General features: G+C 36.4%; 1 protein-coding gene across 1 annotated transcript in view; it reads right to left on the bottom strand.

Annotated features, from left to right (window-relative positions):
- Positions 1-23,433, bottom strand: part of LOC138321135 (transforming growth factor beta receptor type 3-like) — an 83,740-nt gene that overhangs the window by 51,611 nt on the left and 8,696 nt on the right. The window contains exons 3-4 of the mRNA XM_069264577.1: positions 13,574-13,789; positions 9,545-9,648 (exon numbers count right to left, since the gene is read on the bottom strand). Of these exons, the coding sequence (XP_069120678.1) occupies positions 9,545-9,648; positions 13,574-13,789 (320 nt within the window). The remainder of the gene's footprint in view (positions 1-9,544; positions 9,649-13,573; positions 13,790-23,433) is intronic.

Below are 23,433 nucleotides of genomic sequence, written 5' to 3'. Positions count from 1 at the left end.
ATAGAACACAAACAAAACAAATAGATACCCTGGCTGTCAACAGGACATAGAACACAAACAAAACAAATAGATACCCTGGCTGTCAACAGGACATAGAACACAAACAAAACAAAAAGATACCCTGGCTGTCAACAGGACATAGAACACATAACAAAACAAAAAGATACCCTGGCTGTCAACAGGACATAGAACACAAACAAAACAAAAAGATACCCTGGCTGTCAACAGGACATAGAACACAAACAAAACAAAAAGATACCCTGGCTGTCAACAGGACATAGAACACAAACAAAACAAAAAGATACCCTGGCTGTCAACAGGACATAGAACACAAACAAAACAAATAGATACCCTGGCTGTCAACAGGACATAGAACACAAACAAAACAAATAGATACCCTGGCTGTCAACAGGACATAGAACACAAACAAAACAAATAGATACCCTGGCTGTCAACAGGACATAGAACACAAACAAAACAAATAGATACCCTGGCTGTCAACAGGATCATAGAACACAAACAAAACAAAAAGATGGCTGTCAACAGGACATAGAACACAAACAAAACAAAATAGATACCCTGGCTGTCAACAGGACATAGAACACACAAAACAATACCGCTGGCTGTCAACAAATAGAACACAAAACAAAAAAAAAGATACCCTGGCTGTCAACAGGACATAGAACACAAACAAAAACAAAAAGATACCCTGGCTGTCAACAGGACATAGAACACAAAAAACAAAAGATACCCTGGCTGTCAACAGGACATAGAACACATACAAAACAAATGGCTGTCAACAGGATCATAGAACACAAACAAAACAAAAAGATACCCTGGCTGTCAACAGGACATAGAACACAAAAAAAACAAAAAGATACACTTGCTGTCAACAGGACAAAACACAAACAAAACAAAAAGATACCCTGGCTGTCAACAGGACATAGAACACAAAACAAAAAAAACAAAAAGATACCCATGGCTGTCAACAGGACAATAGAACACAAACACAACAAATAGATACCCTGGCTGTCAACAGATCATAGAAACACATACAAAAACAAATAGATACCCTGGCTGTCAACAGGACATAGAACACAAACAAAGTTAGGTCAACAGGAACATAAAACACATACATGGAAAGGAAGTCAGTGCAAAATACATCACATGGAAACTAAACAGGAAGTTAGAGCAAAACACATCACATGGAAACTAAACAGGAAGTCAGTACAAAACACATCACATGGAAACTAAACAAACAGGAAGTTAGAGCAAAACACATCACATGGAAACTAAACAGGAAGTCAGTACAAAACACATCACATGGAAACTAAACAGGAAGTTAGAGCAAAACACATCACATGGAAACTAAACAGGAAGTTAGAGCAAAACACATCACATGGAAACTAAACAGGAAGTTAGAGCAAAACACATCACATGGAAACTAAACAGGAAGTTAGTACAAAACACATCACATGGAAACTAAACAGGAAGTCAGTAGCAAAACACATCACATGGAAAACTAAACAGAAAGGTAGAGCAAAACACATCACATGGAAACTAAACAGGAAGTCAGTACAAAACACATCACATGGAAACTAAACAGAAGGTAGAGCAAAACACATCACATGGAAACTAAACAGAAAGGTAGAGCAAAAACACATCACATGGAAACTAAACAGGAAGTCAGTGCAAAACACATCACATGGAAACTAAACAGGAAGTCAGTACAAAACACATCACATGGAAACTAAACAGGAAGTCAGTACAAAACACATCACATGGAAACTAAACAGGAAGTCAGTGCAAAACACATCACATGGAAACTAAACAGAAAGTAGTAGAGCAAAACACATCACATGGAAACTAAACAGGAAGTCAGTACAAAACACATCACATGGAAACTAAACAGGAAGGTAGAGCAAAACACATCACATGGAAACTAAACAGGAAGTCAGTGCAAAACACATCACATGGAAACTAAACAGGAAGTCAGTACAAAACACATCACATGGAAACTAAACAGGAAGTCAGTGCAAAACACATCACATGGAAACTAAACAGAAAGGTAGAGCAAAACACATCACATGGAAACTAAACAGGAAGTCAGTACAAAACACATCACATGGAAACTAAACAGGAAGTTAGAGCAAAACACATCACATGGAAACTAAACAGGAAGTCAGTACAAAACACATCACATGGAAACTAAACAGGAAGTCAGTACAAAACACATCACATGGAAACTAAACAGGAAGGTAGAGCAAAACACATCACATGGAAACTAAACAGGAAGTCAGTGCAAAACACATCACATGGAAACTAAACAGGAAGTCAGTGCAAAATACATCACATGGAAACTAAACAGGAAGTCAGTACAAAACACATCACATGGAAACTAAACAGGAAGTCAGTGCAAAACACATCACATGGAAACTAAACAGGAAGTCAGAGCAAAACACATCACATGGAAACTAAACAGGAAGTCAGTACAAAACACATCACATGGAAACTAAACAGGAAGTCAGTGCAAAACACATCACATGGAAACTAAACAGGAAGTTAGAGCAAAACACATCACATGGAAACTAAACAGGAAGTCAGTACAAAACACATCACATGGAAACTAAACAGGAAGTCAGTGCAAAACACATCACATGGAAACTAAACAGAAGTCAGTGCAAAACACATCACATGGAAACTAAACAGGAAGTCAGTACAAAACACATCACATGGAAACTAAACAGGAAGGTAGAGCAAAACACATCACATGGAAACTAAACAGGAAGTCAGTGCAAAACACATCACATGGAAACTAAACAGGAAGTCAGTGCAAAACACATCACATGGAAACTAAACAGGAAGGTAGAGCAAAACACATCACATGGAAACTAAACAGGAAGTCAGTACAAAACACATCACATGGAAACTAAACAGGAAGTCAGTGCAAAACACATCACATGGAAACTAAACAGGAAGTCAGTACAAAACACATCACATGGAAACTAAACAGGAAGTTAGAGCAAAACACATCACATGGAAACAAAACAGGAAGTTAGAGCAAAACACATCACATGGAAACAAAACAGAAGTCAGTGCAAAACACATCACATGGAAACTAAACAGGAAGTCAGTGCAAAATACATCACATGGAAACTAAACAGGAAGTTAGAGCAAAACACATCACATGGAAACTAAACAGGAAGTTAGAGCAAAACACATCACATGGAAACTAAACAGGAAGTCAGTGCAAAACACATCACATGGAAACTAAACAGGAAGTTAGAGCAAAACACATCACATGGAAACTAAACAGGAAGTCAGTGCAAAACACATCACATGGAAACTATAAACAGGAAGTGCAAAACACATCACATGGAAACTATAAACAGGAAGGTAGAGCAAAACACATCACATGGAAACTAAACAGGAAGTCAGTACAAAACACATCACATGGAAACTAAACAGGAAGTCAGTGCAAAACACATCACATGGAAACTAAACAGGAAGGTAGAGCAAAACACATCACATGGAAACTAAACAGGAAGTCAGTGCAAAACACATCACATGGAAACTAAACAGGAAGGTAGAGCAAAACACATCACATGGAAACTAAACAGGAAGTCAGAGCAAAACACATCACATGGAAACTAAACAGGAAGTTAGAGCAAAACACATCACATGGAAACTAAACAGGAAGTCAGTGCAAAACACATCACATGGAAACTAAACAGGAAGTCAGTGCAAAACACATCACATGGAAACTAAACAGGAAGTCAGTGCAAAACACATCACATGGAAACTAAACAGGAAGTCAGTGCAAAACACATCACATGGAAACTAAACAGGAAGTCAGTACAAAACACATCACATGGAAACTAAACAGGAAGGTAGAGCAAAACACATCACATGGAAACTAAACAGGAAGTCAGTGCAAAACACATCACATGGAAACTAAACAGGAAGTCAGTGCAAAACACATCACATGGAAACTAAACAGGAAGGTAGAGCAAAACACATCACATGGAAACTAAACAGGAAGTCAGTGTAAAACACATCACATGGAAACAAAACAGAAGTCAGTGCAAAACACATCACATGGAAACTAAACAGGAAGTCAGTACAAAACACATCACATGGAAACTAAACAGGAAGTTAGAGCAAAACACATCACATGGAAACAAAACAGGAAGTTAGAGCAAAACACATCACATGGAAACAAAACAGAAGTCAGTGCAAAACACATCACATGGAAACTAAACAGGAAGTCAGTGCAAAACACATCACATGGAAACTAAACAGGAAGTTAGAGCAAAACACATCACATGGAAACTAAACAGGAAGTTAGAGCAAAACACATCACATGGAAACTAAACAGGAAGTTAGAGCAAAACACATCACATGGAAACTAAACAGGAAGTTAGAGCAAAACACATCACATGGAAACTAAACAGGAAGTCAGTGCAAAACACATCACATGGAAACTAAACAGGAAGTTAGAGCAAAACACATCACATGGAAACTAAACAGGAAGTCAGTACAAAACACATCACATGGAAACTAAACAGGAAGTTAGAGCAAAACACATCACATGGAAACTAAACAGGAAGTCAGTGCAAAACACATCACATGTGAAATAAAAAAGAAGTCAGTGCAAAAAATGTCATATGGAAACTAAACAGGAAGTCAGTACAAAACACATCACATGGAAACAAAACAGAAGTCAGTGCAAAACACATCACATGGAAACAAAACAGAAGTCAGTGCAAAACACATCACATGGAAACTATAAACAGGAAGTGCAAAACACATCACATGGAAACTATAAACAGGAAGTGCAAAACACATCACGTGGAAACTATAAACAGGAAATGCAAAACACATCACATGGAAACTATTAACAGAAAAAGCAAAAAACATATCACATAAAACAAAACAAAACTCAGTGCAAAACACATCACTTGGAAACTATAAATAGGAAGTGCAAAATACATCACATGGAACATAAACAGGAAGTCAGTGCAAAACACATGAAAAACATACTGAAAGACTGCATAGAAAATTCTTTTTTGTACTTTTGTTATCATTGAAATTGCAGAAAAATGGGTCCAGTATGAATAAGAAACTCTTTTGTTAGGGAAAGCATTCCTGAAAAGGTCATCAATGGGTCTCAACAATCTGTTATTCTCAGCATTCAACATAATCTGAGGCAATAATTTTGCTTTGTCATGAAGTCAGAGTATGTAGTAATGACCAATCCCGTGAGTCCTATAAGTACACAGTCAACATTAAGCTGTAATTCACAGACTACATAACATAGCCATTTAACTTTACGCCCAAGCTATTTACTGTATATAACAGAAATATAATGGCTACCAGTCACACGTTATTAATTTTTTCAATGATTCATATGTACATAATGCATTCATCTCCTAAAGCATGTACAAAGGGACTAAATAAAGCTTAAAGTGTGGTACTTCCCCTTTCATTGTGTGCAGAAAATACTAAAACTAAGTGTGCTAAATATGCTTCATCAAATAGACAGCTGGCCATGGCCATCAGACCCTTACATGCTTATCAAATTCTAATATTAGATATCTACCCCAGTTTGAAATTAGAATGGTCCACATGTCTTAGGGACAAAATCATCATGTTAACATAAGTAGTTATTATTCTGCAGATTTGTGGCAGTTTTTATCATCCGATGTCATATTAGTTTATAAGGAAGTATATAAACCATTAAACATGTAGCTAATATAGCAGTCCTGACATTAATAGATTACATTAATACAGACACTAATGACATAATTAATATATGACATCTACAAATTAAAATACTGGTGATTAAGTTAGGTCAGTACAGCACACTTCATCCCCGAATATATTGTACGTTCAAAAATCACTTGACACTAGCTTAGGACTGTAGTCATTCAGAAGGCCATTAACTATTCTGACACATTGCTAAGTAAATTTCCAAAATGACCTTGAATTCAATCAAAGCGATATAAATCATTTAAAACCCTGACTCTTTTGACCTGGAATCTGGGCCAATGCCATGTGTTTTCATCTGATAAATCATGATAGCCATTATAATCAGTGTGCCACATATACATAACCCCAACAACCTTGAATGACCAATGTTATTTTCTGATTCAATTAATCTAATTCATAACTTCAAATGACCACTGGCATTTGTAATTGAATTTGTTACCAGAAAATGCTGAGAATGAAGGGCAGGCAAATGGTACAATAGAATTTACAGTTTCATTTACATAAGTAGACAGAGTCAGCAGAAACAGATGGTACCAATACAGAGTGTTCATGAGAACAAAAGGCAGCAGCTCTCATCTATTTCTCTAGTTCTGCAATGGCTAAAGACGGTCTCTGTCAATTAAATACCCTGTACAATACCTACAGGACCTCTGTCAATAAATACCCTGTGTAATACCTTCTGGACCTCTGTCAATAAATACCCTGTGCAATACCTATAGGACCTCTGTCAATAAATACCCTGTGTAATACCTTCTGGACCTCTTTCAATAAATACCCTGTGTAATACCTTCTGGACCTCTGTCAATAAATACCCTTTGCGATATCTTCTGGACCTCTGTCAATAAATACCCAGGACCTCTGTCAATTAATACCCTGGACCTCTGTCAATAAATACCCTTTGTGATACCTTCTTGATTTCTTTCAATAAATACCCTGTGCTATACCTTCTGGACCTCTGTCAATAAATTCCCTGGACCTCTGTCAATAAATTCCCTGGACCCCTTGTCAATAAAAACCCTGTGCGATGACTTCTGGACCTCTGTCAATAAATATCCTGTGCGATACCTTCTGGACCTCTATCAATAAATACCCTGAACCTCTGTCAATAAATACCCTGGACCTCTGTCAATAAATACCCTTTCAATACCTTCTGAACCTCTGTCAATAAATACCCTGTGCAATACCTTCTGAACCTCTGTCAATAAAAACCCATTGTGATACCTTCTGAACCTCTGTCAATCAAAACCCATTGCGATACCTTCTGAACCTCTTGTCGACCCTGTATGATAATTCTAAATCTGATGTATTAATCACAGGCCGGCCATTAGGCTAAGACATTATATGTCTCTATCATTCTGCTCAGTACCTCCATTATTCTCTGATCTGCCATGAAAACCATAAAGTGGACATAATTCCATGTCAACGTAAGTCATTGGAGATTACAATTTACTTGGGAGGGATTTTGTACTACATATAATCTGACAATAATATCAAACTCACAACGGACTCATATCCCACACGGAAACTGATCTAGGATAGTTGAAAATTGGAGCTACTGACACCATTGTGACATATGACCAATAACATATACATATAGACTATATAGATTCACTTATATTGTGAAATTATTATCAAGGGTGTTGTAAATTTCTATTGTATGGCTGTGATAAAATAGGAGAAGGATTGGAGTGACCTTATAATGTCCCTTTGTGTTGTAATGTACTTTTAGCTCCACCTTTCTACCATTGCATGTATATAATTTCTAATTGTTTGATTCTGATCATTTAGAATAATAGATGGTCCATGCAAACATTTCTATAATTCATTTATTTCATGATTAAGAATTAACAAAACAATCTCTGATTTTATAGCCCTTCTGGAAATATAATGAGCAGAGAAGATAAGTTGTTGATTAAAGTGTTCATACTTGAGATAGCTACCTAAGATTGTAAGGTCACAAATCAAAGATTCCTTTCCTGAATCTTCTAAGTCACATGACTGTCACATGACTGTAACATGATTAACACTGACCAGTTTAAACATAATAGCAATAGACCAGTAGATATACACCCAAGACTATCCATCACCAAAAGTAAACAATATTTTTGGCACTGTGGCTAATTTTCATACACTTTCACAAACTTGATCACACTTATTCATTTCAATGTGAGCCAGTTACCTGATCTATGAACACTCATGATCATGTGATCTGATCACTATACTTAGTATATCCATTTTCCAATAATGTTAACCCACAAACTGAAGCCTTTTTTTCATGGCTATTTACAGGTACTTTATAAAACGCTGATTTAATGATGTTAAACTCTACATGTCTATATATAGTAAATCTCATTTCCACTATTCTTTTCTATTCTTTTATTATTTTTGTCCTAACAGGTAGCTAGAAGAATGGTACCTGACTCACTATTGCCAATAATGTCCTTTAAAATGACTAATCTGTGCACCTTTTACTCACAAAAAATGTCCATAAAAATCACTAATCGTACATTCCTTACTGACAGAAAAGCTCCTTTTATCTTCAAGCCTACGTTACACCTTATTATCAATTACGTCTTCTTTGGCAAATGTCATAGAAACGAATGTAAGTGTAAGGAACCGAACACTCCAGTTAGTAATAAAACTTATCCCTAGCCTCTTAGTTTTACTTGATGGTAGTTCAGTAGGGTGGCCGTTCAGTTAATAATGTGAGCAGCATGTACACTGAAGGAGGAAATACAGGCGAGTTTGGGGTGAACATTGAGACTTGGCACTGCTGCCAATAGGCCAGGCCCTGGGATAAAAACAACACACAACATTAGCTAATCATAGAACTCAAAGCTGGTTATATTCATGATTCACCACCAGCTTACTCTGTCTGCCTATAACACAAACAACACAGGTAGGCTGTAGTTTACATAAACAACAGGTAGAATTGAGAAAATCACAAACAACACAGGTAGGCTGTAGTTTACATAAATTACAGGTAGTATTGAGAAAATCACAAACAACACAGGTAGGCTGTAGTATAAACTACCGGTAGGATTGAGAAAATCACATACAACACAGGTAGGCTGTAGTTTACATAAACAACAGGTAGAATTGAGAAAATCACAAACAACACAGGTAGGCTGTAGTTTACATAAATTACAGGTAGTATTGAGAAAATCACAAACAACACAGGTAGGCTGTAGTATAAACTACCGGTAGGATTGAGAAAATCACAAACAACACAGGTAGGCTGTAGTTTACATAAATTACAGGTAGGATTGAGAAATTCACAAACAACACAGGTAGGCTGTAGTATAAACTACAGGTATAAAGAGTAGGATTGAGAAAATAACCAACAATACAGGTGGGCTGTAGTTTACATAAACAACAGTTAGGATTGAGGAAATTATGAACATCAAAGGTAGAATATTGTTCATGTAAACAAAAGGTAGTATTGAGGAAATCATAAACATCACAGGTAGGATATTGTTCTTGTAAACAACATGTAGGATTGAGGAAATCATAAACACAGGTAGGATATAGTTCATGTAAACAACAGGTAGGATTGAGGAGATCACAAACAACACAAGTAGGTTGTAGTTTACATAAATTACAGGTAGGATTGAAAGCTACACTTGTAGTTTTAAGGCAAAGTTGTATGATAAAATATAAATCTAACCCAAACAACACAAATCTGGTTTTTAAATTCAGCTAATGAATCTTGGTTAAAGACTTAGGGTGAGTACTATTTAAGAAATATTCTTTTGTGTTAGGTATAACTTACCACAAAAATCTGTCGTTGACGCGGAGGAGCCAACATCTCGATTTTTACTTTCCATTTTACTGACTGATGGGAATTCAAAACAAATATCACAGGTTTCCACATAACTGAAACAAACAAAACAAAAAAAAACATGAATACAATGAATATAAAACTGTAGAATAGCATCCCTAGTCACTAAACCCTCATTATATATTTCAATAACCCTTGCAATAAACATTTATATTACATAGTCATTCAGTTTTAAGGGCTTAAACACTAACATCTTGATTACTAATTTGGAAAACATACTATAAACCTATATAGCACAAAAGTCTACAAAATAAATTCTAAAAGGCAAGACACAAAATGAAATGAACTTTAATTAGGTTAACCATATTTTAATAGTTAATTAATGAAAGTCGGATAAGAGTTACCTGAAACAAGAGGCCCAGATGGCCTGTATCGCTCACCTGGTTTGTAATGCCAAGTTATGTTCTGAATACAGGTTCTTTGCTTCTTTTCTAAAGGAATTCTAATATTTACCTCTAATTCCCCTATTGGGCCCCATCCCCCCTGCACCCCCCCCCCCAGGTGGGTGGGGTGGGGGTTCAGAGCCAAAATTCATACAAACTCTGTTCCCCTTCCCCCAAGGATGTTTCTGGCCAAATTTGGTTAGAATCCATGCAGAACTCAATGACTAGCAGCGTTTTAAAGGAAATGTTGACGGACGGACAGACGGACGCCAAGCTATGACACATAAGCTTTCCAGCCCAGCTTCGGGACAGGTGAGCTAAAAAAACATCAACCTTCTAGAATATGTTTTCTGATTTTAGCGTCCTAATAACAGCCAGGGTCATGTAAGGACGAGCCAGGTTTGTTAGTGGAGGAAAGCCATAGTACCCGGAGAAAAACCATCGAACAGCGGTCAGTACCTGACGACTGCCCCACATGGGATTCGAAACCCATCCCAGAGATGGAGCTCGAGGGGTTGTGGTAATATGTCAGGACATCTTAACCACTCGGCCACTGTGATCCCGAATGTATATACCTACATATATATATATAAACTATTTCATATATATTGCATGGAGTCTACCTAACATTGAGATAAAGGGCCATGATGCCAGAATGTCATATATCATTGCCACTTTGCCATCACATTCCTGACTGGCCTCCAGAAAATATGACATAGATGTAGATGCTAGCTAAAAGCAAAATTACCTCCACATTGACACACAATGCTCTGAGTATCTATTACGATAATACATAATGTAACACTGTTATTGCGGTGTGACATCAGAAATTCCGTAACCTGGATTTATAGGGGTTTTTATATTGCGACAATCCGTTATTCATATCAATAAGTGTGGGGTTGTGTGACAAGGCAGGTTTTAATTTGGTCCATTGTGATCCGTTCCAGTATAAATGTGTTTTCTTCTTTCAATTTGTACCATCAAATCTTGAATTGTTTACCCAGTTTTTCCAACATGTGGCCATGTCCCTGAAAGTCAAGACCCTCCCCTCTACCACCTCCCTCCCCCGATCCTTCTCAAGTTATGTATATTTGTGCTGCAAGTGCAGCACCTGTTAGTTGAGACTGACAACAACAGGTGTACGGTATCTAAACAAACAAAAGTTAGTTTTCATATCTCTATGTCTCAATTGCAACGAGCTTATCATTGAAATCATCAGTGAGATCTTTCTCAGGTAATCAAGAAGGGACTCATTTTTTTTTAATTTTAAGATAGTTGTAACCGGACTTGACCGAGTTAAAATGATTCAACAAAGCTGACCATTGGTGACCAATGTAAGTTGTTCTATTGGAAGGGCAGCTATAGTATTCGGAGGTCTGGATTAACATTCAAATCCGATGCAATCCCTTTGATTCATTTTTTCAACTTTCCTCTTACACCAAAATATCCTTACTTTTTCCAAGTCTTCATCCCTAAATACACATGTATCTACTTTTCAAATTCATGCTAAGCATACTCTGATGGCTTAAATCAGGGGTTTGCAATCTTGCAAATATTTTGTAGCAAGAGAGGAGGAAATGAAACTGCCAGACCAGAGTTTGAATCCAAGAATTTCTTCACCAGCAGGAGCGATGCATTGCTGCTCTATCGAAGATTCAGAGAATTGGTCACTAATCAAGATAAAACCAATGACAGTCCCGTCCCGCTGGCATTAGCAATCCATAAAATTTGCATATCGTAATTTTGTCACAGGCAAGAAATAGTATTTCTGTAAATCATAACAAACAAGAGGCCAATGGGCCTTAACAGTCATCTGAAAATCATTTCAACAAATTATAACAAGAGGGAGGAAAAACAAATATTTGGTGAAATAGAAACCGAAACAACGGTGTTGGGCAGAGTCACAAAATAAAATCTTTTCTCATTCCCAAAAGGTTTTTTGATAAAAATTGGCCAAAATTTTATGATGGGTTTATGACTACTAGCTTTTTCAAAACAAATTCCTCATTTTGTTCTATTGGGGCCTCGCAACTCCTACCTCAGAGCCATCATTTACACAAAATTTCTTCACATTCCCCCAAAGATGTTTCTGACCAAATTTGGTCAAAATCCAATGAGAACTTTATGACTAGAAGAGTTTTGAAGGAATTTTCCTCTATTTCCCCTATTGAGCCCCGCCCCTCCTGCCCCAGGGGGATCAGAGCCATCATTTATACAAAATCTCTTCACATTCCCCCAAAGATGTTTCTGACTACATTTGGTCAAAATCCAATGAGAACTTTATTACTAGAAGCGTTTTAAAGAATTACCAAAATGTCCCCTATTGGGTGCTGCCCAACCTGCCCCAGAGGGATCAGAGTCACAATTTATACAAACTCTGTTCCCCTTCCCCTACGGATGTTTCTGGCCAAATCTGGTCAAAATCCAATAAGAACCTTAGGACTAGTAGCTTTTTTAATGAATTTTCCTCCATTTCCCTTATTGGGTCCCGCCCCTCAGGCCCCAGGGGGGTCAGAGTCACCATTTATACAAAACCTGTTCCCCTTCCCCTACAAATGTTTCTGGCCAAATCTGGTCAAAATCAAATAAGAACCTTATGAATTGTATCTTTTTGAAGGAATTTTCCTCTATTTCCCCTATTTGACCCGCCCCTCAGGCCCCAAAGGGGGTCAGAGTCACCACTCTTTGTCTAGTAGCGATTTAAAGGAAAAGTTTACGCACAGCGCACGACGCACAGCGCACGACGACGGACGGTGCACAATGACATTAGTTCATCTTGACCCTTCGGATCAGATGACCTAAAAAGTCTTAATTATACAAGTCAAGTTACAGCATAACATACCTTCATCATTTCGTGACTTGATTAGGAGGTTGACCTCTGCCACATCATTTCGATACACTGGTCCTGCATTAAGAAGATTAATAACATGGACCTCTTGGTTTGACTCTGTTGTGGAGTTGGTGGAACAGCCTATCCCCGACGTCACCTGTTCATAGAATGCCGAAACGTGGGGCGTGGCATATGGATAGGTTATCGCGCACGCTGCATTTGCTTCACCTGTAATTTACAAATTAACAAGTATGATTATAGATTTCATAACATCATTTTTAATGAATTACTACTTCCTATATTTCTAAATCATATGAGTCACTCATACAAAATGTGTATACATTGATCTGTGTTTATTCACAAATCTATAATATGTACCCAAATGGTTTTATTAAGATACAAATTGTATGTTAAAAATGTAATTATTCCGTTGCACTTCCATACTGTACAACACTATGACAATATGTATCACAGAGCATCCAGAGGAGTCTAATTTGAATTATGAATGTATTGAATTTCTACAAGCCTAAACAGAGTTATAGTCCTTTGTTCAATCTAGAGTTATAGCCCTTTGTTCAATATAGAGTTATAACCCTTTGTTTAATATAGAGTTTTAGCACTTTGTTCAATATAGAGTTATAACCCTTTGTTCAATCTAGAGTTATAGTTAGATGAAAATTTCTTCGGATCAGATGACCTAAAAAGTCTTAATTATACAAGTCAAGTTACAGCATAAGCATAACATACCTTCATCATTTCGTGACTTGATTAGGAGGTTGACCTCTGCCACATCATTTCGATACACTGGTCCTGCATTAAGAAGATTAATAACATGGACCTCTTGGTTTGACTCTGTTGTGGAGTTGGTGGAACAGCCTATCCCCGACGTCACCTGTTCATAGAATGCCGAAACGTGGGGCGTGGCATATGGATAGGTTATCGCGCACGCTGCATTTGCTTCACCTGTAATTTACAAATTAACAAGTATGATTATAGATTTCATAACATCATTTTTAATGAATTACTACTTCCTATATTTCTAAATCATATGAGTCACTCATACAAAATGTGTATACATTGATCTGTGTTTATTCACAAATCTATAATATGTACCCAAATGGTTTTATTAAGATACAAATTGTATGTTAAAAATGTAATTATTCCGTTGCACTTCCATACTATACAACACTATGACAATATGTATCACAGAGCATCCAGAGGAGTCTAATTTGAATTATGAATGTATTGAATTTCTACAAGCCTAAACAGAGTTATAGTCCTTTGTTCAATCTAGAGTTATAGCCCTTTGTTCAATATAGAGTTATAACCCTTTGTTTAATATAGAGTTTTAGCACTTTGTTCAATATAGAGTTATAGCCCTTTGTTCAATATAGAGTTATAGTCCTTTGTTCAATCTAGAATTATAACTCTTTGTTCAGTATTGAGTAATAGCCCTTGTTCAATATAGAGTTATAGCCCTTTTTCAATATAGAGTTATAGCCCTTTATTCAATCTAGAGTTATATCCCTTTGTTTAATATAGATTTATAGCCCTTTGTTAAATATAGAGTTATTGCCCTTTGTTTAATCTAGAGTTACTACAGCCCTTATTTAATCTAGGTCTGCATCAAGCAGCAATACAAGGCAAGTAACCCCCTTGTGAGCATCACAGACAACTGTTAATATTCTTCATAAATCAATAATCATAAAATCATAAATCACTTTAAAGTATTCCTGTAACTACATGCTACACATGAAGTTGTATGAACCTAACCACTTGCGATCTGTTTGTTCTGAAACTGCACCAGGCATACTTGTTCTGTTTACACAACACCTTTAGCAGTCGACTGTTTTGAGGGGCTTAACAGGTCTTATGGGGATTAACGGGTTTGTTTTTCAGACTCACCCAGGCAAAGATTAGCTTGTGTGATGTAGATTTAGGAAGTGTGCACACTGATAGTACACAAACACAGGCACTCTGTTTAGCTTCTTTTAGTCATTCTTTACAATCTAAAATCTCTTTAAAATACTTAATCATCGAAGCAAGAGAATCAGCAGAGACTTTTTACTCAAAGCTAACCTTTTATTTACAGTATAGTGAAAACAACATGTTTTCAATTCCTTTCACAATCCGATGTTCCATGAAACTCTATCAATTTATAAAACTTTATACCCTACAATGCATATGGTTAGTCCAATAAAGTTTTGAAACGTTAACTTGAGTCATCATACAGTCATGATATTGAATTATTATCTGACCTTCACAGCTAATGTTTTTTCATTATTATTATATTTTAATTAACATCCTATTAACAGCCAAACATGCCATGTTTATGATAATGGAGGAAAGACTGAGTATTCACAGAAAATTGACTGGCCAGCGGTCAATATCTAGCAACTGTCCCACATGAGATTCTAACTCGCAGCTCATGAGTCGGAGTGCTTGTTGTGTTACGTATACATCTAAGACGGAACATTCTAACCACTTAGCCACTGTGGCTACTTTCATCACTTATTCTGTGTATAATGTTCCTTTACAAAGGTTTATTCGCCATAAGCTTTGTAAGCTAAGAGAATCAGTGAACATTTGAACATATGATTTTGTGAGACTTTAAGAGTTATAACATACATGTTGTAACTGCAAGTTAAGTGCTTGGTAAACATTCCAATTTTTAGGTTTATACCCAGTATATATATATATTTAATATTCTGAATTCAGTCACAATATCCAATGAAATTTATATTTATTTTGAATGACATAACTCAGGGCATTGTTCAATGTATATGTTGATCTATATATCAATAACAAGAGGCCCAAAAGGCCTGTATCGCTCACCTGGTTTGTAATGCCAAGTACTGTTGTGAATACAGGTTCATTGTTTCTTTTCTGAAGGAATATTAATATTTACCTCTAATTCCCCTATTGGGCCCCGTTACTCCTGCCCCGGGTGGGGTTAGAGCCAAAATTTATACAAGTTCTGTTCCCCTTCTCCCAAGGATGTTTGTGGCCAAATTTGGTTTACAATTAATACATGCAGAACTCTAGGACAAGAAGCGATTTATAGGATTTACTTTTATTTCCCATATTGGGCCCTGCCCTTCTTGCCCCCAGGGGGTTAGAGCCAAAATTTATACAAGTTCTGTTCCCCTTCCCCCAAGGATGTTTGTGGCCAAATTTGGTTACAATCCATGCAGAACTCTAGGACAAGTAGCAATTTATAGGATTTACCTCTATTTCCTCTATTGGGCCCTGCCCCTCTTGCCCCTGGGGGGTCAAAGCCAAAAGGAAAAGGTACGTTAAGACTCGAATATGGCCTCAAAATTAATTCTCCAGTAAAGAACAACATATTTTGCCATAAAACAGCTGAATACATTTGCAAACACATTACATCTCGAAAATATCCCGCATGTGCTAATTATGTTCACTATGACGTCATCAACATGCAGTTTCCCGCCTTTTTCACAAAAATCCTTGAAAAATCACTTTTTTGAGTGGTTTTCTCTGAAAATGAATGTGGCCGCCTTCGTGGAGCAGAAAGAGATTTTCACACATTGTGTATCGTGTATTTACGCATACCCATGCAAAATATAAAGTTGCTCCAAGGTGGCGGCCAAATCCATTTCAAGCCTTTTCTAACCTAAAGATGATGAATTTCTAGCAAAATTTGGCGAGAAGAGGAAAATCATCAATATGATGACGTCATAGGTGGGACACATCGTGTACATGGTTATAAAAAGATATGTTTTGATGAATGGCAAGTATGAGAGTATTTATTGATATGAAATTGATGGGGATCAGAGTTAATTTTTTTCGGCCTGAAAAATTAAGGCCAAATACTGGTCCTATCATATCTACTCCTTTCAACAAGTCCTGTTTCGCTTCCCCGAAGAATGTTTGTGGCCAAATTTGGTTACAATCCATGCAGAACTCTAGGACAAGTAGCGATTTATAGGATTTACCTCTATTTCCTCTATTGGGCCCCGCCCCTCCTGCCCCCGGCGAGTCAGAGCCAAAATTCATACAAGTACTATTCCCCTTCTCACAAGGACGTTTGTGGCCAAATTTGGTACAATACATGCAGAACCCTAGGACAAGTAGCAATTTTTAGGATTTACATCTATTTCCCCTATTGGGCCCCGCTCCTCCTGCCCCCGGGGAGTCAGAGCCAAAATTTATACAAGTTCTGTTCCCCTTCCCCAAAGATGTTTGTGTCCAAATTTGGTTACAATCCATGCAGAACTCTCTGACTAGTAAAGATTTAAAGGAAATGTTGACGGACGGACGGACGGACGGACGGACGACAGACGGACGGATGAAGGACGCCACGCCATGACATAAGCTCACTGGCCCTTCGGGCAAGGTGAGCTAAAAATGTTGCTGAAATTAAACTTTATTATTTAAAAAAAAAAAAAAAAAAATTAAACTTTGTTTATCTATAAAAATTGTATGTATTAATATGTGATCCTATCCATATTCGTACATTTTATGCATTAAATATTAACTATATAGATTCATTTGCAAATAAGAATACCACATTCACTGTAAAAAACACCTATCTGGCTATGTGTGCCCATGCACTTTATGTGGGAGCATTTAGTACATAGTTATAGGACTCACTTTTTTAACCATTCCCCATGTTAAATACAGCAAATACAGCACTATAGCAAACAAATATTAAATATATATATGACTTAATACACTATCTCTTATAAGCTTTATACATATGTGTATGCATTTATATGTAAATGCAATAATATATTGCTTTAGATATCAATAACAGTAAACCTATTACATCAATAAACATACATATTACTTCCTGTTCGTAAATCTTTGTATTTTTGCACATAAATCGTGTACATGTGTTATAAATCAACTCTCTCTTTCATTAAAGTCGATTTGCATTCTTGTATAAATATAGCCCAATAAAAAAACGTAGATGCAGATAATCTAACATAAAATCTCACACCAGGCACCAGAGCCTCAACTTCAGTTGGCAACAGGTTTACGGCAGCTTCGGTGGTGAACTCGTGCATTACTATACAGACTATAATGCAAAACCTACTTATAGTGAATTCAAAGTATCTTGTCCTACATAATCGTCACTTCAGGTATAGCTTTAATTCAGATTTAAGAGCTTCTCTTGCTTTGAAATACTCTGGCATGTTGAAGTAATTTAAACATAATTGTTCAAATTACTACAATCCTCACATACATACTAGCTACATCCCTGAAAACTATATAGAATAAGAAAATTAATGCCATTTTGGATAAGTAATCTATATTATACTGTATTATATTACATACTAGGCTAAACAATAACTTTAATGGCAATTGAATGGAGACCATCACCCTTCTAACAAAAGATAATGAGGGTTCTGACAAGATTTCGGGAGCCCAAAATCCTGACACCTAATGCAATTAACATACAATCTTTAGCTGACAATAGGTTAATTTGTGTAAAAGGAGCATTGTTCAAATAGAAGATCCAACATCAGTGGCTATCTGTGATATGATATTTATCAAACGAGTTCAATAATTTGATATGCCACAAGCCTTTAGGCTAGTGGCATGTCAAAATATTTAAAGAGTTTGATAAATTTTATATCACATAGTCACGAGTGTAAGATTCTATTTATCACATAACTTTTATTAATAGAAATAAAAGCAAGACTTTAGATTTCGTCTCTATATAAAACAATAGAAATCCGGCTCGGATATGACGTTTCCGTCTACTGAAACAATAATGCGACGTCATATATATATATTATAACATCAAAACTACATGTGACATCATAATAGTGTTATTACAATTGTGTCTTACAATATTTACGACATGGCTGTTTGACATGGCTGGACAGGCTAGATATGTGATAAATATCATTTTATTTTAACTGATAAATGAAACAAATTAAGGTATGTATTTCTCTTCACTTTACGTTCATGAAAAATCATTGTCACTGCCATTAGCATATATAATGCATTGGCTTTGCACTAAAATCATAAAAATTCAACAAACAGGCAAAAAGCTCTATATATGGTCCCATAGGTTTAGGGTCACCTGCCCGATCACGTGGGTTTTCTCCCACACTAAGACCCCTCGCACGCTTACATCTGGGCCATCGAGAGTGATTTACATAAGTTGTATAACTTGTTTCTCAATCCATGTAAACTAAATAAAGTTTATATTATAAAATAAATAAGTTAGGTAGGTGTGGATGGCTGCATATATCCAAACTGCCATTCAATAATTCCTTAATTCTAAGTCAACTGGCCGAATGCAATGGTAACCAAAGTAAAAAAAAAAAAATGATATCTGATTTTTTTAATACTATAACTATTGCAGCTTAATAAGATTTTAATGGGGGTTATCTAAATTTTGACAAATCAGAAGTCTATTTATTTAATGCATATGGTATGTTTCCATGGTAACCATCATTAAGTCATGCATGTGATAGGTATTCATATGTTACATCAAATTGATAAAGTTTGACAACAATTGATCCGAGGACAGATGAGTTATTGGTTATTATAAAACCTGTGTATATGATGACCTGTAGACTTAATTAGCTTGGTTGCCATAGCAAACAATTGTTTTAGAAAATAAAGCCTTCGTGCACATCTAACATATTCCTTAACATTAACATTGCAGCGAAGTTTCATTGAAATTGGTCCAGTTGTATAGGAGTGGTTCAGACAGGATTTGTGGACAACAGCTAGCTAGCGACAGACAAGCCTAAAAGGATGATTCCAATACCCATATATACCCCTCCTTTAATTAATTACTCCATTGTGGTTGGGTGGGGATGGTGAGGTTTGCTATTTATGATATATACTTTGTTTATTGTTATTCATTAGAGATAAAAAGGCAACTTCATATGCCTTTACTACTAACTATACTTCCTATATCACCAAAGTTATCCATGGGTGACGAAGCGACCGCTAGGACAAATTCCAACAACCTTTAAAAGTGACTTATAACCACTCCTAACAGGGCGACAACATTCTGAGGGCATTGATTCTCAACCCTTCCATTCACTGGCCAAAACTGTTAATCTAGGTGTATATACATAATGTGGTTTTCTCACCCAGGTAAACATACACTGATTTGATTAATATACACTAGCTTTCGATTAGCTGGTTAACAGGTGAGTAGTGTACAGTGCTCCTAATTTTTCTGGTGTTGAGATGGCTATAGCGGTGATCACAGGGATTTGGCCATGTAGGACTCCTTTGGGAGTCACTGAACCATTATCAGTGAACGCATGATACACGTGATAGGGCAGATAAGGAAAATGCTTTTTACTTGATTACCGCAAATATCCCAACATTTTGATACATCAAAATCAATTCAAAGTAAACTTTACCGTGAATACCCTTTTAATTTGATATCTTCAAATTAGTTTGGTTTTAATTCTACCTTAAAAAGGAGTAACGGTACATATGAATACTTTTATAATTTGGCACTTGACCAAAGTACCATTATCAATGGATATCTAGCTGTAGACTATTGCAAGTTTGAGATCTATGAGGGTCTAGAGATCACATCATATTGCTCACATATATTCACCAAATGCTTTAGTTGTTGTTTTTTCATCAAGGAACTTTGGCTTTCTCTTTGAACCTAGTAGTAATGTGTCCTTAAATGACCCTAGCTTCCATGGTACACACCGACTTGTGGATATTAAACTAGCAGAATTTCTGACGTTAATTCCCTTTGCCATATGTAACAGAACAGAATAGGTATTCTGAATGTTGAAAATTACTGAAAACTGATCAATGAAGCTCGATTTTGAAATATCAACTTCCCATTAATTCAGCTAGCTTGAAAATCCTGCTCTCAATAAAAGTACATAAAATAATGAGGTATCTGAAATATTGAAAGGGATTCAAGCTTAAGAATAGTTCTATCCATACAAAAGAGCTCTTCATGAACTTCAGGGTTGAATATAATAATAATGAGTTAATGAATTTAATGCAATGAGACTGTCACAATGCACTACGTGTACTCTCTACATCTACAGCAGTTATATTGTTACCAGACATGTGTAACTGACGCTCTGTAACATATTAATGTATTGTTGTCTTCAGATGACAATAGAGGTGTTGAAAATAGAATAAGAACCACAAAATGAGACATTTTTAGAGTAAATTCACAGTGAAATGTCAACTTTAGGTCACCCAAAGTCACTTAGTTCAGACCCAGGTCATACTAATGTAGCATAGCGATTCACATCATACATCATATTATAGTGTAATTGTAGAAAGTGAACTATATAAATAAAAAAGACAGGATTACCCATATAGCTCTGGTATGAGTGACGCTTGGAGTAACCTATAACAAAGAATGACAGAAAAAGTCCATGTCCTATATATATACCAGGTAAATGGGAATGGAAAAGTCATTTAGGTGGATGATCATGAGGATATATGAAGGTTTTACCTGTAGGGAATGGATGGAGTGGGAAATTATAATGTGGGAATCCTATTGGAGGAGAAAGATGTGAAATTCCTAGAATTGGTAGATTCTAAGCATATGAAGTCCTAAGTAGGAAAGGAAAGTCCGGTAGGTGGATATAGGGAGCCCAGATGGAATATCTTCTAGATATAGATGTAGAGAGTTATATAAAGGTGAATATCTATCAGGAGGGGAAACAAAATCTGATAGGGAAACTACATATCAGATGATCATGAATCAGGGTGGGAATAGCTTTAGGATATGTGCGATGGGTGGGAATTACAGTGCTTCAAAATCTGATAGGGAAACTACATATCAGATGATCATGAATCAGGGTGGGAATAGCTTTAGGATATGTGCGATGGGTGGGAATTACAGTGCTTCAAAATCTGATAGGGAAACTACATATCAGATGATCATGAATCAGGGTGGGAATAACTTTAGGATATGTGCGATGGGTGGGAATTACAGTGCTACAAAATCTGACTGGTAGTGAATATATTAAAAAGTGTAGATAGAATGACACTGAATGCATGCAGATAGGGACACCCTGGATGAACAAGTCCCAAGTCCAAGTGATAGATATAGTCCGATGTACAAAAATACCTACTACGGTAGGATGATTGTGTTTCATTTCCTGGGAACAAGTGGAGAGATGGATTTTCTATGGGATTAACCCAATAGATATTAACTAGCTGGGGATAAAGGGGCCTTGGCATTTCTAGTTTGGTTTAAGATCACCTGCAACACTATAAGTCTCATCCAAAACTGACAAAGCCGATGGTGTGATGTGAGGCTATGGAGATTGACATGGAGTACAGTATATAGCAGGGTTTGTGGAGACCTCACCAGATCAGTGGGAGGCAAACCAAGCCTATATCCATAGTGATAAGATCTCTCCCATCTCTGGCTCACACACCTCATAGTCCTAACATACCTATAGGCAAAACACATAGGCCCACAAGTACTCCTGGCTTTATACACTGTTTACATATACTGAAACAGTCTGATAGTGGCATCACAACATCTACAACATGTGTGTGATAATTGATTTTGGTTCACTGAATTTGTTTTGGGTCAAACATTTCACCTTAGACTTGTCTCCCTGTATGACCTCTAGAGGTCAGACAAAAAGGAGGTCAAGTGAAATATTTTGTTAAATGGGGTACATTATTCAAGCTGATTACCATTTCAGCATCAGTAACTAAACAAGATAACACCTATACAGGGATATCTGGGGCCAAAACAGGGAGTTAGATACCACAACTGTGATTAGACTGTGATCGTGGGATCACGGTTGTTAATTCTTTGAGATATATCACATGTACAGATATAAAGTCCTCCTAAGAACCATTACTAAGTTCTCTACAGATTTCATTTCAGGTTTTTATAGATATGGAATTCAAGAAATATATTATAGCTTCAAAATTTTATAGATATTTCTCTATGAGATTTCAGAATAAATGCCCTGTAATCCAATCTAATTAAAATTAGATCTTTTATGTCACTCTCCATAGAGGACAAGCGGACGATCTACGGAGAGCAGCGACATAGAAGATCTAATGTTGATTAGATTGCTCTTTAATCATTCAATTCCTGTACAGTACAAATTTTCTCAGGAGATTACCAGTAACCTTTGGAGTTTTAGGATAGATATCGCACCTATATGATTTCAAGCAGAGATATTACACTTTTATGGTTATCAGTAGAGATATCACACCTATATAGTTTTCAGAAGAGATATCAAAGTATTCACACCAATATGGTTTTTAGTAGATATCACATATATATGGTTTTCAGCAGAGATATCACACCTCTATGGTTTTCAGCAGAGATATCAATTATATATGGTTTTCAACAGAGATATCACACCTATATGGATTCAAGCAGAGATATCACACCTATATGGTTTTCAGCAAAGATATCAATTCCATATGGTTTTCAACAGAGATATCACATCAATATGGTTTCCAGCAGTGATATTACATGTACACCTATATGGTTTTCAACAGAGATACATATATGGTTTCAAGCAGTGATATCACACCTGCATAGTTTTCACAGAGATATCACATCTATATGGTTTTCAGCAGTGATATTACATGTACACCTATATATATAGCTATATGGTTTTCAACAGAGATACCTATAT

This window comes from Argopecten irradians, chromosome 4 (assembly GCF_041381155.1).
Source record: "Argopecten irradians isolate NY chromosome 4, Ai_NY, whole genome shotgun sequence".
NCBI lineage: Eukaryota > Metazoa > Mollusca > Bivalvia > Pectinida > Pectinidae > Argopecten > Argopecten irradians.
This window is presented reverse-complemented; position numbering and strand designations above follow the sequence as displayed.